This window comes from Mesocricetus auratus, unplaced genomic scaffold (assembly GCF_017639785.1).
Source record: "Mesocricetus auratus isolate SY011 unplaced genomic scaffold, BCM_Maur_2.0 Super-Scaffold_100006, whole genome shotgun sequence".
Classification (NCBI taxonomy): Eukaryota; Metazoa; Chordata; class Mammalia; order Rodentia; family Cricetidae; genus Mesocricetus; species Mesocricetus auratus.
Window position 1 is genome coordinate 84,733,661 of NW_024429190.1, and position 16,454 is coordinate 84,750,114.

The 16,454-nt window shown below is 44.0% G+C and overlaps 1 protein-coding gene across 4 annotated transcripts in view; it reads left to right on the top strand.

Moving 5' to 3' along the window:
- The first annotated feature begins 14,196 nt into the window (after positions 1 to 14,196).
- The window catches only part of Slc4a7 (solute carrier family 4 member 7), an 87,760-nt gene continuing 85,502 nt past the window's right edge, over positions 14,197 to 16,454 (top strand). For all 4 annotated transcript variants that reach the window (XM_040747625.1, XM_040747621.1, XM_040747623.1 and 1 more), the window contains exon 1: positions 14,197 to 14,341. In XM_040747625.1, the coding sequence (XP_040603559.1) occupies positions 14,294 to 14,341 (48 nt within the window). In that variant the 5' untranslated portion in view covers positions 14,197 to 14,293. The remainder of the gene's footprint in view (positions 14,342 to 16,454) is intronic.

Sequence of the window (16,454 nt, forward strand, 5' to 3'; positions counted from 1 at the left end):
TGAGTGCTGGGGTTAAAGTATGTGCCACCACTCCTGACTCTCCTGTGATAGTTTTAGACTGTAGCGATTGAATCTAGGACCTACAGTATGGTAGGCAAGTGTTCTACCATTGAGCCATTCCCCTAGCCTTTAAAAAAAAAAACAACTAATTTTTTTTAACTCACTCTGTAGTCCAGGCTGGCCTTTAACTTTCCTGACCAAACCTGCTGAATAACTGACATTACAAGCCTGTACCACCATGCCTGGCTTTTTATTTTTTAAAACATAGTGTCTCCCTATTAGTCTATGGTGATCATCATCTGGTTTTTTGTTTTTGTTTTTGTTTTGAGACAGAGTTTCTCTGTGGCTTTGGAAGCTGTCCTGGAACTAGCTCTTGTAGACCAGGCTGCCTCTGCCTGGTCTTGTAGACATCCGCCTGCCTCTGCTTCCCAAGTGCTGGGATTAAAGGTGTGTGCCACCTATGCCTGGCTTAGTTAGGGTTACTGTTGCAGTGAAGAGACACAATGACCTGAGCAACTCTTCCGAAGAAACATTTAATTGAGGAGGCATCTTCCAGTTCAGAGGTTCAGTCCATTATCATCATGATGAGAAGCACGGAGGAATGTGTTGCGCCCAAGCTGCAAAGTCCCCAGAGACCACCCGGAAGACAGACCCACCAAACTGCAAAAGCAAGGTTTAATGATTGTTAATCCACCCATGACAGGGACCCCGTCTGGCTAGCTGTCACAGCAGCCCCCAGAGGGAGTGAAGTTCCCTGTCTAGTGTTATGTTTTATGTTTTATAGACAAAAGTTACAGGATTACATCAGTAGGTACAGGTTGGTTTCTGATTGGTTGACATTTGGGACCAACCAGGCGAATTTCTCATACTCATGTTTTGGCATGAAATACCTGTGTACCTGTGTACCAATTATTCTCATTGGTCAGTGCTGAGAGGGAACATTCTGTGGTTTCTATGACATTGTCTTGTTACTTGCAGGTGGCCTGTTGTATATAGATACCAATAGTTTTCAGAACTATATCCTGAGACTACAGGGGAGGTTTTGGTCCCCCCTGGAGTTTCTTTTGTGACCAAACAGTTCCCAGGAACCAAGCATCTAAGAGGTGGGGGGGGGTTCTGGAGTTTCTTTGTGTTCAGTTTTGGCCCTAGACTCTGGGAGACCAGAGGATCTGGAGTTTCCCTGTGTCCGAGGCCTACGTGTCTTTTCTGTAGCCTGTCATGGCTACTAAAGCAGGGGGCTGAGTGAGGTCCCTTTATTTCTAAATTATTAGAAGTGAAACCTTTGAGTTTAGTTTACCCCTTTCAGAGTGCAGGCAGCAGAAAGTTACAGTCACATGGAGTGAAACTTGAGAAAAGATACCTCAAAGCCCGCCCTCACAGTGACATACTTCCTCCAACAAGGCCACACCTCCTAATAGTGCCACTCCATTCTGGGGGGGGGCATTTTCTTTCAAACCACAACAACTTCCAATTCACGATTTCCCACCTCCATATCCTGATTTTTGGTACTATAAGCACACACCACTATGTCCAGCTTCAAGCAATTTATACTATAACTATGAGTCAAGAATATTAATTCCTCAGTAAGACATCTTTTTGATTTCTGGTTCCCTAAATGTACACTACATCTTTCTGCTCCTCAAAATGGGGCCTTAGGAAATTAGATTGTCCTTAAGCAGAGGTGTTTTTCCCTGAGCTTGATACATCCTACCTCACAGACTCTAGTGATAGACATACTTCCTGATGGTTACTGATGGAAGTGGTGTTTTTTATGTAAATTGGACAACAGGGATCTAGCTAATGATTCTATCGCCATAGAGTAACCATCTCCTGAAAGCACCCAGCTCGTAAACCACACCTAGGTGTACTTAGGTGTGACCAAAATGGACCCTTTTAAAAAGAATATTGCCTAAACCAAAACACATGACACCTTTAAAAAAAAGTCCGATGGAACATCTTGGATGTTCATCTTGGGATTGGATCAACACACATATTTCTGCACTCCCCACCTGTTACTCAAAGGTACAGTACAACATTCAAACATGACTGCTGACAGCTGGAACATCTAGGGGATCAGTGGCTTTGAACTGACTTTAACTAAATCAGAATTGCAAAAGAAACAGTGGGTAATTAGCCTGAACAGGGACCCTTTCTAACTCACCATATTATTTAACTATACAAGTGCTTCCAGCCTTGTTTTAATAAATTCAGTTCTCTCTGAATATATATATATATGTGTGTGTAAACAGAAATTAGAAAGATACGTAGTTGACAAAAACCTGCTGAATGAGGCAGAGCGCACCTATAATCTAAGCACTTGGGAAGTGGAGGCAATAGGATCAGGAGTTCAAGGCCACCCTCTTGATATTTGGCCTCAAACAAACAAAACAACAACAACAACAACCACAAATCCTAAAATAACTGAGGTGAGAACTGAAATTACAATTATAGTTGATGTAATTTTATATTTTACTATGCTATGATATACTCTTTCAGAGCACAGCGTAATAAAACTGTTGTAGAACTACAGATAGGTAAAAATCATGTGACTGGAAGAACAATCCACCAATTCCAGAGGGTAGAATAGATATGTTAATTGTGAATGAACTTTTTTTTGAAGATTATTTATTTTTTGTGCATTGGTATTTTGCCTACATGTATGTCTGTGTGAGAGTGCCAGGTCCCTGGAACTGGAGTTACAGTTGAGCTGCCACATAGGTGCTGGGAATTGAACCAGGGTCCTATGGAAGGGCAGTCAGTGCTCTTAACTGTTGAGCCATCTTTCCAGGCATACACTTCTTTTGCTTATCATTTAGATTAATTGAAGCATTCCCACAGACTTCATCCACTAATATACAATTGTACTGTTATCCCCAAGCTGTTATGTCCCATGAGGAAGGAGAGAGGCAACACTTACGGATTCCAAGGATTTTAATAAAATCACCACGTAAACAGGGTCACTGATCCATCGGAGCTGCAGGACAAGGACTCAGGGACTTTATTTCTCCTGGCAGCCCTGAACAGGGGTAGAAGCAGGGCTTATAAGCACAAAATCACAAACATTTGTTGCCAAGGTACAGTTCCAATTTTCACCAATCAGGAACCAAAAATTAGGGACTTTCCATCATTGTGAATGACATACAATGCAAGCCTTTCAGTCCAACCAATCAGATTCATTTGTTCTTTATGTTGTTAGGAAGAGACATAATGTTTCTAGAGAACTAAAGATGCATAACAACTATTTCTATGGTTTAGGGAGGAGGTAGGCCAGTCATTGGAAGGTTCTCAGCTCCCCGAGAGATTTGGAAATCTGAACTTTATTTCACATTGCATGTCAAATGGAGTCTGGAGTCAAAATGGCTGTACTCGAGCCACAGCGCTTTTGCCTGCTCCCTTCAGGGTTAGTTGCTTTAATGTTACTGTGATCGCTGATGAAAACAAATAAGGAGACAAATGATTTCTTTTAGTTCACGGGTTCAGAGAGATCAGTTCATGGTTACTTGGCCTCCAGCAGTTTAGCAAAATATCCTGGCTGGAAAAGCATAGGGCTGGAGCCGGGGATAGGGCCACGACCTGTAAAGACCAGCTACTTGTGAACTACTTTTACTATCTGTCCCACCTCCTAAAGGTTCTGCAGCCTCCCCCAACAGCACTGCCTGCTGTGGAACAGCATGTATGTATATTTGTATTTTAAGCAGGGTCTCGCTATGTACCTCTGCCTGGCCTGAAGCATAGAGTAGCTGAGGATGACCTTGAACGCCTCCTAATCCTCCCACATCAGCCTCCAGTGTGCTGGGGTTAAAGGTGTGCAGCATCGTGCCCAACTGATTATTTCTTAATTTTTAACAAATTGCATTTTAATTATTAGGGGGCAGGGAACACGGCACAGAGCAAGTATGGGGACAAGAAGATGTCTTGCAGGAATCAGTTCTCTCTTTCCACCCTATGGGTTCCAGGGACCGAGTTTAAGTAGCCAGGCTTGGCAGCCAGGAAATTGCATTTCATCATTTGGAGTTCTAAAATATATTTAGAGAATTTCTGTCGATGACGGATGTACTCATGATTGCTAAGATTTCTGTTTATTAGGTTTCTGGTTTTGACAATGTCTGCAATACAGCCCAGGATGGTTGTGAACTGATGATTCTCTTGTGTCAGCCTTTTGAATGCTGGTATTATAGGCATGAACCATCACCCCCAAGTCTGTTCATGGGAGAGGGAGGAGAAAAAGTTTCCTTTGTGTCATGTGTTAAGGTCCAGATGGTTTGCCTCTGGAAGACCAATATTTTGGAGACCAAAGTTGGCGTTATGAAATCAGGTTTATTGAACGGCTGGCAATCTGGAGAAGACAGAAAGGCTCAAACTTGGAAGCGCTATCTTCCAGGACTCAGGAGTACATAGGCTGTTCTAGAGAGGAAAGGCAGACTGGGAAGGCTAACTGCTACAGAGAGTAGTATCTTTCATCAAGTCATCTGGGACATGATGCCTTTTCCCTGATCCCCAGCCTCAAGTGTTTGGTACATCACAATGAAATAGATTTTAAAACAAAAGCTCGCCTTTAATCCCATCACTCAGGAAGCAGAGGAAGGTTGATCCCTGTGAGTTTGAGGCCAGCCTGGTCTATAGAGTAAGTTCCAGGACAGCCAGAGCTACATAGAAAAACTCTGTCTCAAAACAAAGCAAAAACAACAAACAAAACCCAAGCTATGGTTTGGGTCTTTCCAACAGGCTTGGCCACAGGTTCTAATATGCCAGCCAAAGAGCCAAGAGATGGTGTAAAGAAGATTTATTCGCTGTTCATACTGGCAGGAGGAAGAGATAAAGGACTCTATCTTTTTTGTTTTTTGTTTTTTTGAGACAGGTTTTCTCTGTATTGTTTTGGAGGCTGTCCTGGGACTTGCTCTGTAGACCAGGCTGGTCTCGAACTCACGGAGATCTGCCTGTCTCTGCCTCCCGAGTGCTGGGATTAAAGGTGTGTGCCACCAACACCCGGCTTTTTTTAGGTTTAGGTTTAAATAGAGGACAAGATCAACAGCTGGTCGTGATAGTGTACGTCTTTAATCCCAGAATTAAGAAGACAAGAGGCAGGAGAGATCTGAATTAGAGGCTAACCCGATCTACAGAGCCAGTTCCAGGACAGCCAGGGCTTTACAGAAACCTCGTCTCGAAGAACAAGCAGGGTGGTGGTGGTGCACACCTTTAGTCCCAGCACTTGGAAAGCAGAGACAGGATCTCTGTGAGTTTGAGGCCAGCCAGGTCTACAGAGTAGGTTCCATGACAGGCTCCAAAGCTACAGAGAAACTCTGTCTCAAAAACCCCAAACCAAAACCAAAATCAAAACCAAAACAAACCAGAAACACATATATACATCATTAAGCAGTTCTGGTCTTTTTGACTTCTGCAGCTCTGCTTCTGGCCAGCTGTTCTTGCTAATGGAAGTATATCAAACCAGGACATACATGTGTTTTGTGCCTAAAAGCTCAACCTGAGAAAGACTCAGGCAATATTGGGGTTCCAAAGACCCAATGTAGTCACTGGCAGGCTAACAAAGACTTTCTACTGGTTTAAGCCTCCGAGTGGTCTTCTCTGTTGCATACCCTGCAACAAAACAAAGGTGGAGACTCCAGATCGTCCTGCTTTTTAGCTTTCTTGTGGCACAAGTGAGGAGTCAATGTTTTTTATTAACCAGTTTGTAAATGTGTTTCTCCAACATAGTCCACCTCCTGGAGTTCATCCCACTAGTGTTTTTCTTTTAAATAGGTATTTAGTGTATGCTGTTGTGATCCTTCTACAGGCTGGGGTTATGGGCATATGCTATCACACTCTCCATTTCACCTATACACATATTTTTTTCTGATTCACTTATAGCCCTGGATCGCCTACTCTCTATGTAGACCAAGCTACCCTTGAACGTGCGGCTATTCTCGTGCCTCTGTCCTGAGTGTTGGAACTATAGGCACCACACGAGGCACTTTCCCTGAAAACAAACATATTTGCTTTTACAGAATTAGATTACAGAAGGGCAATACAAAGGTTACTAGAGGTTCTAGGCTGTGTGCATCTGAAGGATTATTTCCCAATTAACATTTTAATTACTTAGGTAGGGCTTCTCTTTGGTGTTTATAATGTCATGTCCAAGGGAGGGGAACTCAGCTGTACTTCAAGGATTAGTTAGCAGAAGTGCACAGGGAAGGAAGAGCCCAAGTTACTTCCTCAGGAGCCTGAGTCGAAAGGACCCTCCCTTTATGTGACCTTATACCCACCCCCCCATGTGACTTCCGGTCTAATAAGGACCTGTTCTTACTGTAGCCACTGCAGTTAATTGTTGCACTTAAGCAACCATTACTGCAAGTCCATAAGGCAGATATGACATTTATTTCTAAAAGAGCTTCCCAAAAGTTGTTAAGGGAGGTAAGTCACCTGAAAGTCTCAATTATGAGGCCAGGGAGAATCAGCTCCAAGCTGTCCCACCCAAATTTGGTAAGCGTTATCAATGATCTTGCTGCTACCCTTCTCCTGTTGAGATCAGGCTGTGCCTTGCCCAAAGTTACTTTGTTTTGTTCGAAACTGTTTTTCCATACTGTGCCTAGCTCTAGGAGACTATTAATAATAAGTAGCTTTGGGCTCCATTTTCAGCATGGGGACATTTAGGTGGATGTGTGAACAGCACCAGCTATCTGGCATCACACAGGTGGCACAGACTGACAAGTTACTTATTCCTAGGAGCAGAAATGGTATCACCTGTGTATATTGAGGCGAATTGGGACTGCAGGGACACACAGATGTATTAAAATATTATCAAGGAAACAGGACTGAGAATTTGCTGGGCACACCAGACCAAGGAAAGGGTACAATTCCCTCACCTGAATCCTGTAAAGAGTTGAGTACCTAGTACAGCAATGGTGAAGCCTGCCCTCCATCTGTCATCTTACCATCCAGCAAAGATTAAGGACCAACAGGCATAGAACCGATAATTTTCCTGGAGGTTTCAGCTTGGCTTGGTTCCCCCTGTTGATTGGGCCTACTAAAACTGGTCCTCCTGTTTGCCTCAAAGGACCTGCGGTCCTCCTGATTGTTTGTCCTCCTGTAGCCGGACTCAACTCTATAGTGCTATGCCGACTCTGCAGCCTGACTCTCTGGTCCACAACCATAGTGGCTTCTTTAGTTTGGCCTCTCCCGGGGATGGTTTGTCATCATACAGAGAATCGTGCATTTCTATCAGTTCCCAAACTTTCACCTCTCAGGCTTCTCAGCCTATACAAGCAGCTTAACAGTATACCTAAAAGCTCTAGGACAAAAAGAAGACATCATATCCAAAAGGAGTAGATAGCAAGAAATCATCAAATTCAGGGCTAAATCCAATAAAATACTAACAAACAATGATGACAACAAAACCCCCAAAGAATCAATGAAACAAAGAATAGATTCATTAAGAAATTCAGTAAGATTGACAAACCCGTATCCAAATTAACTAAAAGGCAGTGGGAGAATATCCAAACTAATAAAATGGAAATGAGAAGGAGTACAGAACAACAGGTCAGAGGGAATCTGAGAATCATAAGGACATACTGTAAAAACCAATTGAAAAATCTAAAAGAAATGAATAGTTTTCTTGATACATACCACATACCAAAGTTAAATCATGATCAGCTAAGCAATTTAAAAAGACTTACAAGCCCTTAGTAAAATAGAAGCCTTTGATCATAAACATGCTACAATCCACAGCCCTAGAGAAACTAGGTAACAAAGAGGGCCCAAAGATTTCTCTGGGCAGGGAAAATAGAAGACATTTCCTGGATGGGAACATGAGGGATTGGGTTGGGTGGGTTGGAGGCAGGACAAAGGGGGAGAGTAATTAAAGAGATGTCTGGATAAGGGATGCATTTTGGGGTTAGGGACAAATCTGGTGCCAGGGAAACGCCCAGGAATCTACAAGGATGAGCCCAGTTAATACTCTTAGTAATAGTGGACAGGTAGCCTGAACTGGCCTTCTCCTGTAATCAGACTGCTGACTACCCTAATTGTCATCAGAGAGCCTTCACACAATAACTGATGGAAACATGCAGAGATGCACAACCAATCATTGGGCCAAGCTCCAGGAGTCCCGTTGAAGAAAGGGAGGAAGGATTGTCTGAACCAAGGGAGTGCAGGGGTCAAGGTCATCACAAGGGACCCCACCTAAATAATGAATCTGGGCTCATAGGAGCTCACAGACTCTGAACCGACAGCTAGGGAGCCTGCATGGGGCTTATCTAGGTCCTCGACATATGTGTGACAGTTGTAGAGCTTGTCTATTTGTGGGATTCCTAACAGTGGCATCAAGGCCTGTCCCTACCCCCTGAGTTGGCTTTTGGGAAACTATTCCAAATATGGGGTTGCCTCACCCAGCTTAATACAAAGGAGGAACTTAGTCCTACCTCACCTTGATATACCATTCTTTGTTGACATCCATGGGAGGCTTGCCCCTTTCTGAACAGAAACAGAGGAAGAGTGGATGGGGAGGGCCCAGGGAAAGGGAGAGAGAACAGGAAGAGTGGAGGGAGGGGAAACTGGGGCAGGGATGTAAAATAAATGAAAATTAATTAATAAAAAGAAAAAAGTCTCCCAATACATGCCGGGCATGGTGGTACATACCTTTAATCACAACACATAGGAAGCAGAGGCAGGTGGATCTCTGTGAGTTCAAGGCCAATCTGGTCTACAAAGCAAGTTCCAGGACAGCTAGGCTGTTATACAGAAAATCCTGATCTCAAAAACCAAACCAATGGGGTAGTTGGGGGCCAGGATAAGGGGGAAGCTTTCCAACCACCCCCAAATAGCCCAGGGCAGAATTCTACCAGAATTTCAAAGAAGAGTTAATGCCAATACTCCTCAAATTATTCCACAAAATAGAAACAGAAGAAATATTGCCAATTCATTTTATGAGGTCTGATAGCCAAACTACATAAAGACCCAACAAAGAAAATTACAGACCAATTACTCTTATGAGCATAGATGCAAAAATTCTCAATAAAATACTTGCAAAACAAATTCAAGAACCCAGCAAAATGATTATCCACCATAATCAAGTAGGCTTCAACCCAGAGATGCAAGGATGGTTCATCATATATAAATCAATAAATGTAATCCTCAATAAATGTAATCCACCATATAAATAAACCAAAAGACAAACCACATGATCATCTCATTTTATATATATGTATATATGTATATGTATATATATGTGTGTATGTATATATATATATACATGTGTGTGTGTGTGTGTGTGTGTGTACGTTGCCTTTGACAAAATATAATACCCTTCCGTGATACAAGTCCTGGAGAGATTAGGGATACAAATGATATACCTTATAACAATCCCATAGCCAGAATCAATTAAAATGGAGAGAAACACAAAGCAATTCCACTAAAATTAGGAACAAGACAAGGATGTCCACACTCTCTATACCTATTATTTATATATAATACTTGAAGTCTTAGCTAGAACAATAAGACAACTGAAAGAGATCAAAGGGATACAAGTCAGAAGGGAAGAAGTAGAAGCTTTATATTTGCAGATGATATGATTGTAAACACAAATTATGCTAAAAATTCCTCCAGGAAATTCCTACAACTGATAAACACTTTCAGCAAAGTAGCTACATTCAAAATTAAGTCACAAAAATCGATAGTCCTGCTATATATTAATGATAAACTGAGAAAGAAATCAGGGAAACAACAACTTTCACAATAGTGTCAAATTATATAAAATACTTGCAGTAACTATAAGTATAATAAAAACTTCAAGTTGTTGATATTAAAAGATAGAAAGATATCCCATGCTCACAAACCAGTATAGTTAACATAGTAAAACGACTATTCTACCAAAAGCAATAAGAAATAATTCAATGAAATTCCCCATCAATAGGCCAGGTATTGGTGGCGCACGCCTTTAATCCCAGCACTCGGGAGGCAGAGGCAGGCGGATCTCTGTGAGTTCAAGGTCAGCCTGGTCTACAAGAGCTAGTTCCAGGACAGCCTCCGAAGCCACAGAGAAACCCTGTCTGGAAAAACAAAAACAAAAAAAGAAAAGAAAAGAAAAGAAATTCCCCATCAATATTCCAACACAATTCTTGACAGGTCTTGAAAGGACAATTTTCAGCTTCATATGAAAACCCAAAAATCCCAAGATAGTTAAAACAATCCCCAGTAATAAAAGATCTACTGGAGGTATCACTATCCCCAATTTCAAGTTGTACTACAAGTTATAGCAAGAAAAACAACATGATACTGGCACAAAAATAGACACGTTAATCAATGGAATAAAATGGAAGACTCAGATATAAAACCACACACCTATGGACACCTGAATTTTGATAACAGGTGTAGAAGAATGCAAATAGACCTATAGTTTTCTCCATGAAAAAAACTCAACTCCAAACAGATCAAAGACCTCATCAAAAAACCTGAGCCTGATAGAAGAGAAAGTGGGGGATAGCCGTGAACACATTGGTACAGGAGACTTTCCGAACAGAACACCATTAGCACAGGCACTAAGATCAACAATTAATAAGTGTGATCTCATGAAACTGAAAATCTTCTGCATGGATAATGACAGTGTCATTTGAATAAAGTGGCAATTTATAGGATGAGAAAAGATTTTTTCCAACTATACATCCAATTGAGGACTAATATCCAAAATGTATAAAGAACTAAAAAAAGTTGAATATCAAAAATAAAATAACCTGGTGTAAAAATGGGGTACAGATCTAAATGGAGAATTCTGAATAGAGGAAACTCAAATGGCAGAAACTCTTAAAGAAATGTTCATCGTTTTTAGCTATCAGAGAAATGCAAATCAAAACTATTTTGAGATTTTATCTTATGCCTTTCAGAATGGCTAAGGTCAACAAAAGAAGTAACAGCTCATGCTGGCAAGGATGTGGAGTAAGAGGAACACTCATCCTTTGCTGGTGGGAGGACAAATTTGTACAGCCACTATGGAAGTAAGTATGGTATTTCCTCAGGAAGATGGGAATCAACCTACCTCAAGACTCAACTATACCACTCTTGGGCATATACCCAAAGGACACCTTATCCTACCACAAAGATATTTGCTCGACCATGAAATTGCCAAAATGGGGAAGACAGAGTCCCGACTGGCCATTTCCTGTCACCAAAAAGGCTTCAAGTACCAGAATTGGGGAACATCTAATTGAGTTGTTGGGCAAAGAGGTCCCATCGGAATCTCCAAACAACGCAGGCTGTTGCTAAGGCAATAGGTTGCTGTCCACAAACAACAGCCAGCCAGACTCTATTACTGAAGAAAATACTAACACAACTGATTGAACAAGGAGAAGTTGAGCTGGTGCCTACATAGAGCCTTCGCCTGTATGTTCTAGAGTCTTATGTACAGGAAGCTACTCTGCATACTACCAAAAGAGAAACTTAAACACCAAATCAGTCACAAACCCTTTGATCCACAATGGTGTCCTGCTACAAGATAAGCTAACACAATGGTGGTACCAAGCTTGTGTGAGTAACCAACCAATAACTGATTTGATTTAAGGCGTACTCTACAAGATGGAACCCATACCTGATACTGCTTGGGTGACCAAGAAAACTAGAGACTGGACTGCCCAGGGACCTATGGTATAAACCAAATACTACTGAAGAAGAAGAAAAGGAGGAGGAGGAGAGAAAGAGGGATGAAGAGGAGGAGTGATAAAATGACTCCTAGTGACATTCTGCTATACACCAGAGAAGTTTCCTCCTGCAGCAGATGGGAACAAGCACAGACATCCACAGCCAGACATTATTCAGAGAATGAGAAACCTTGGAACACTCAGCCATAAATGGGATGTCTCAAATCCTTCCTCTCAGAGGTGGGAAAGAGTGTAAGACCCAGACATCATGGAGGACACCGGGAAAACAAGATCCTCTAAATCAGCATGCTCAAACTCATATGAACTCAGAGACTGAAACAGTGCTATGAGATTCCTTTGAGTGTGAAGGATGGGTCTGAAGTTCTTGTGCTTCTCTTGGATTCTTTTCTTTCTCTTGGCTTGTCCTGTTCAACTTCGATGTTATATATTTTGCTATGTGAGAGTTGAGACCAAATTCTTATTTTTTGGTGTGTGTATGCATGTTTGTATGTTTGTGGGCACACGTATGAGGAGACACAAGTGCATGTGTGTGTGCAAGTGGATGAGGTGGTGTTTTCCTCAATAACTCTCCACTTTTATTTGTTGAGGCTGAGTTTCTCACTGGGACCCAGACCATACAATGGGCTAGTCTAGCTAGCTAGCTTGGTTGAGAGATCACTGGTCTCTGACTCCCAGGACTGAGATGGCAGCTCACTACAAGCAGCTGCCTGAAATCGTGCAAGTTGTAGGGATCCGAACTTGTTTCTCGTGTTACCTGGGCATGCGCTTTCTCTAGCAAGCCATTTACCCTTCTTCAATATAAAGTGCATTCAGAGGCTGGGGGATGTCGCTCAGTGTAGAATGCTTGACTAGAAGGAGTGAGGCCTTAGTTTAAACTCCCAGTATATTAAAAACAAAACCCAAAAAAGTCATTAAGCAACGAGTTAATCAATTATTCCTTTTCTCTGTTTTCATTTCTCTTTATTCTTTTATTGAAACACACTTGCACTGTACTTAGTGAGGCATTAGGGTGGTACAAAAGAGCTCTTCTACTTACTAGATTCCCTAGTTATTTCTACTGGTTTCCACCTGCTCTGTTTGGTGTGGTTGTACAGAATAAGGCAATCTGAGGCATCTATAAAGAAAAGCAGTATTTCTCACAGTTCTGGATCAGTGGAGTTTAAGGTGGGAGGGCTCCGTTTGGGGAGAGAGACTTCTTCCTGCATCAACCCGAATCTGAAAGCAGAAGGGCTAACGGCATTTATGAGAAAGCAAAGTCTGCATTTGCAGTTACAAACCCGTGGGCAATAAACATTGATCTGCTCATGAACTTCTCAAGTCTTAAGTTCTAATTAGTCCATCTCGTAACAGCATTGCATTGGGAATTAAGTTTCCAGTATAGTCTTTTGGGGGACACAGTCAAAACACAGCAAACATACTTTGTAGTAATGTAAGATTTAGAGATGAAATATATTTGCAAAATGTCACCGTCTGTAATTGTGGGTCTCTTCAAACAGTAGTTATTAATGGAAGCACATCTGCTCTTGGACACATTAGTCACAGTCATGTGCCTGCCTACCCGCACCTCTCTGGGAAATTTAGAACAAAAGGGGGTCTAGGACTCGAAGCAGGAACAGCCATCCAGTACACTTTGCTATTTATTGTTGACAATGGGCTTTACTAACATCCTGTTAAGGATGGGTGGGAGGTGTGCTCCTGACCTGCTGATAAATATTTCCTTCCATAGCCGGATTCAGCATTTCTTAACGCAACCTTTTATTGTCTTTATTAATACCCTGAGAACCCTGTTTACAATAACGATAAGAAGCACACCACATGCCAAGCACCTTCACAGAGGGGCAAATGTACTTAATCCTTCAACGACCTTGTGTGGTGGAGACCTTCATCACCTAGATACTTGTCAGGTGCCCTATAGGATGGACCCAATAGGGGAAGGGCCATGGTACTAGGGCAGTGCAGGGAGCACGGCAGGCAAGTGGCCTCATTTACAGGGCCCAAGATAAAGTTACGTCTAGGAGAGAAACTTGCAGAGGAGAATGAGTCGGGCGTCGTCCTGTTTCCCTTCTGCTTGTAAAACACGTGGTGAGGAGCCCGCAGGGGTGGTGACCCTACTCCACTTCAAAAGTCTGTAGAACTTCCGATCTGAAAAACTTGAGTTCCACTCCCAGCCTCGGTCAATTAAGTCTTTACAAAGAGGGGCGGGGCCTCTGGGAAACTGACCGTGGGGGCGGGGGGGCGAACAGAACCTCCCAAGTCTCTGATTGGCTAACACGAATGTCTGTCCACTTCTCCCTCCGCCCCATCTCCGAGCAGCCTTGCCACTGGAGGCGGTCGCTAGACGCCGGCCACAGTGCCAAACAGGCAGGGGGCGTGCCCCTGGGGGGCGTGCCGGAGCGCGCCCCGCCCCCGGCCTCCAGCCCCGCCCCCGCCCGCCTCCGCCCCGCCCCCGGCCCGGCGCGGCTGCCTCCTCCGCGCCGCGTCCTCAGGCTCTCTCAGTCCTCGCCGCACGCCGTTGCCTCTCGGCCTGAGGACGCCTCGCGCCCGCAGCCCCTTCCCGGCGCCGGCGCCGCTCTCCGCGGCCAGCGCTCCGCACAGGGTCGGCCGCCGCGTGCCCGTCTCGGCCGCGGCCTCACCGTGCCCCCGGGCGGGCCATGGAGGCGGACGGGGCCGGCGAGCAGATGAGACCGCTACTCACGAGGGTAAGGAGCGGGGAGGCCGAGGCCCGCAGACAAAGGCGGCGGCGCGGCGGGGCTGCCGGCGGCCTCTGTCGGCGGCCGCGCGCCGCCGTTGCCTTTGTGTGGCGGGGGTCGCGGGGGGCGGCAGCCCGCGGCCGGCCTGCAGCCCTCCCCCCGCGGGCGCCTCTCCCGAGGACGCGCGTGTCCACCGGCCGCAGCGCCCCGCTCTCAGCCTCGCGGCGCGGTCGCCGTGTTCTCCCGCCGCGTGGACGCCGCGGTCCTTCAGCCAGCCCCGGCTGCTCTTCCCTCGCCCGCCGCCCGGCAGCTTCTGGCCCCACCGTCGGTGCCAGCGCTCTGTGGAGTGTCGGGTCGCAGGCCCAGGAGAAGGACCGTGTGACACGCGTGTCCTCCACCGGGCCCCATAGAAAGAGAAAGGACCGCGTCACCAGCCCAGCAGACCCCGCTTTCCCAGTGACACTAGCAAGCGACGTGGGTAGGGGTGGGCTTGCAAAAGTGGGGTTCTCATTTAGACGAGGAGGGACAAGTGGCCCTTTCTCAAGACACAGGGGGTGCACATGTGCCGCACAGTGGAGACGGTCTTCTTTCATAGGCTATGACTCAAAAGGATGGGGTGGTATTAATTTTCCGACTTGCAGTTTTTACTCTGACCAGCGAAAGGGGAGGGAAGGTTGTACAGATAAATTTTTTCCAGTCTTTTCACAGCAAGGAAAACAACTTTGCACTTTTTTTAAGGTAGAATTTTTCTTAAGGTCCCCTTCCTATGTTAGCTTTAAGATTATTGTGGAGGCCACAGGCAGTGGTCCTTCATCGCTTCACCGTATTTCACATGTAAGTTCTTTAAATATAAAGGGGAACTTGAGTCTGAAGACGGTGAGTTCCCTCCACAGTGGTTATGGGTGGGTATGATGGGTCACAGTGATGGCGAACTGGAAACTTAAAGGATTCTTTTTATGGTCTTTGAAAGATGAACTGTTAGACAGCACTTTCTGCTAGAGCGTCTGTCAAATACATTGTTGCTAGTTTTTACCCTTATTTGCACATTTTCAGCGGAACAGTAAACAGTATCTGTTTTCATAAAGCTGGGCAGCAATGGTGTGTTCTCAAACACTGCCTAAAGGCGATTCATTCATTCATTCACTCACTCACTCATTCATTCTGTGCAGTAACTTACTAAAATCTATTCTGCAGTGTCCGGAGTAGAGCCAGCTTTTTCCTAATGGAAGCTTCATTCGAAGGAGTGTGGGTGTGTCTACAATGAAGGACAGGACAGGGGACTAACAGATGGCTCTCGGTTCTGGTATTAGTGGCAGGATAGGAGAGTAGGAAAATCATACTCCCTAAGTCTTTGGGAGAATAAAACGGCAATCGGAAACTTACAGAAAACAATAATAGCAATAACATTTAGCAAGCTTTCAGTCCAAAAGAAGCTATGGAAATGGGCAGAAAGGGTGGTGGCAGGCACTCTGCTTTTTGAAAAGTGGGACACTGACAAAGTTAGAGCTGTCCATGCTCACTTTACTTTGATAAGTGAAAGTCATGAAAGTGAAATACTCTGATGTTTGCCAATTACAACTTTTTTTTTTGAGACAGGGACTCACATTGTCCCCCAGGCAGGCCTCAATTTTTCTACAATGCTTCTGTCTCAGCCACACTGGAGCTAGGACCACAGGCATGAGCTACCATGCTCAACTCTCGGTTATAACTGTTAGCTCACAACTGACTGTTTGACCTAAGCAGAAGAGTATACTAAAATTGATACTTACGGACCACCTGAAGTTTATAATTATGCAAAAAAAGTGAGTGGCCACTAAGTTGGTGGCCATTTATATTACTCTGAAAATGGGATCCATAATTTCATAAATTAGTATCTAAGGTTTCTTCTAGAATTATGGTTTTCACTGATCATAGCGTTGGGAGGAAAACTCTTTATTTCACATTATTTCTTGTTTTGAGGGTTTGAACTGGGCGAGGGAAAGCCCAAAAGTGCTAGGCTTGTGCCACCATGTCTTGCTCTGCAACTTTTGTTTCACTTTAATAAAAATGTCACAATTGTAGGTATCACTTAGAATTTATCAGAGTCTTATTTTTTAGTGCATGGTAAGTAGTTATTTGTAAG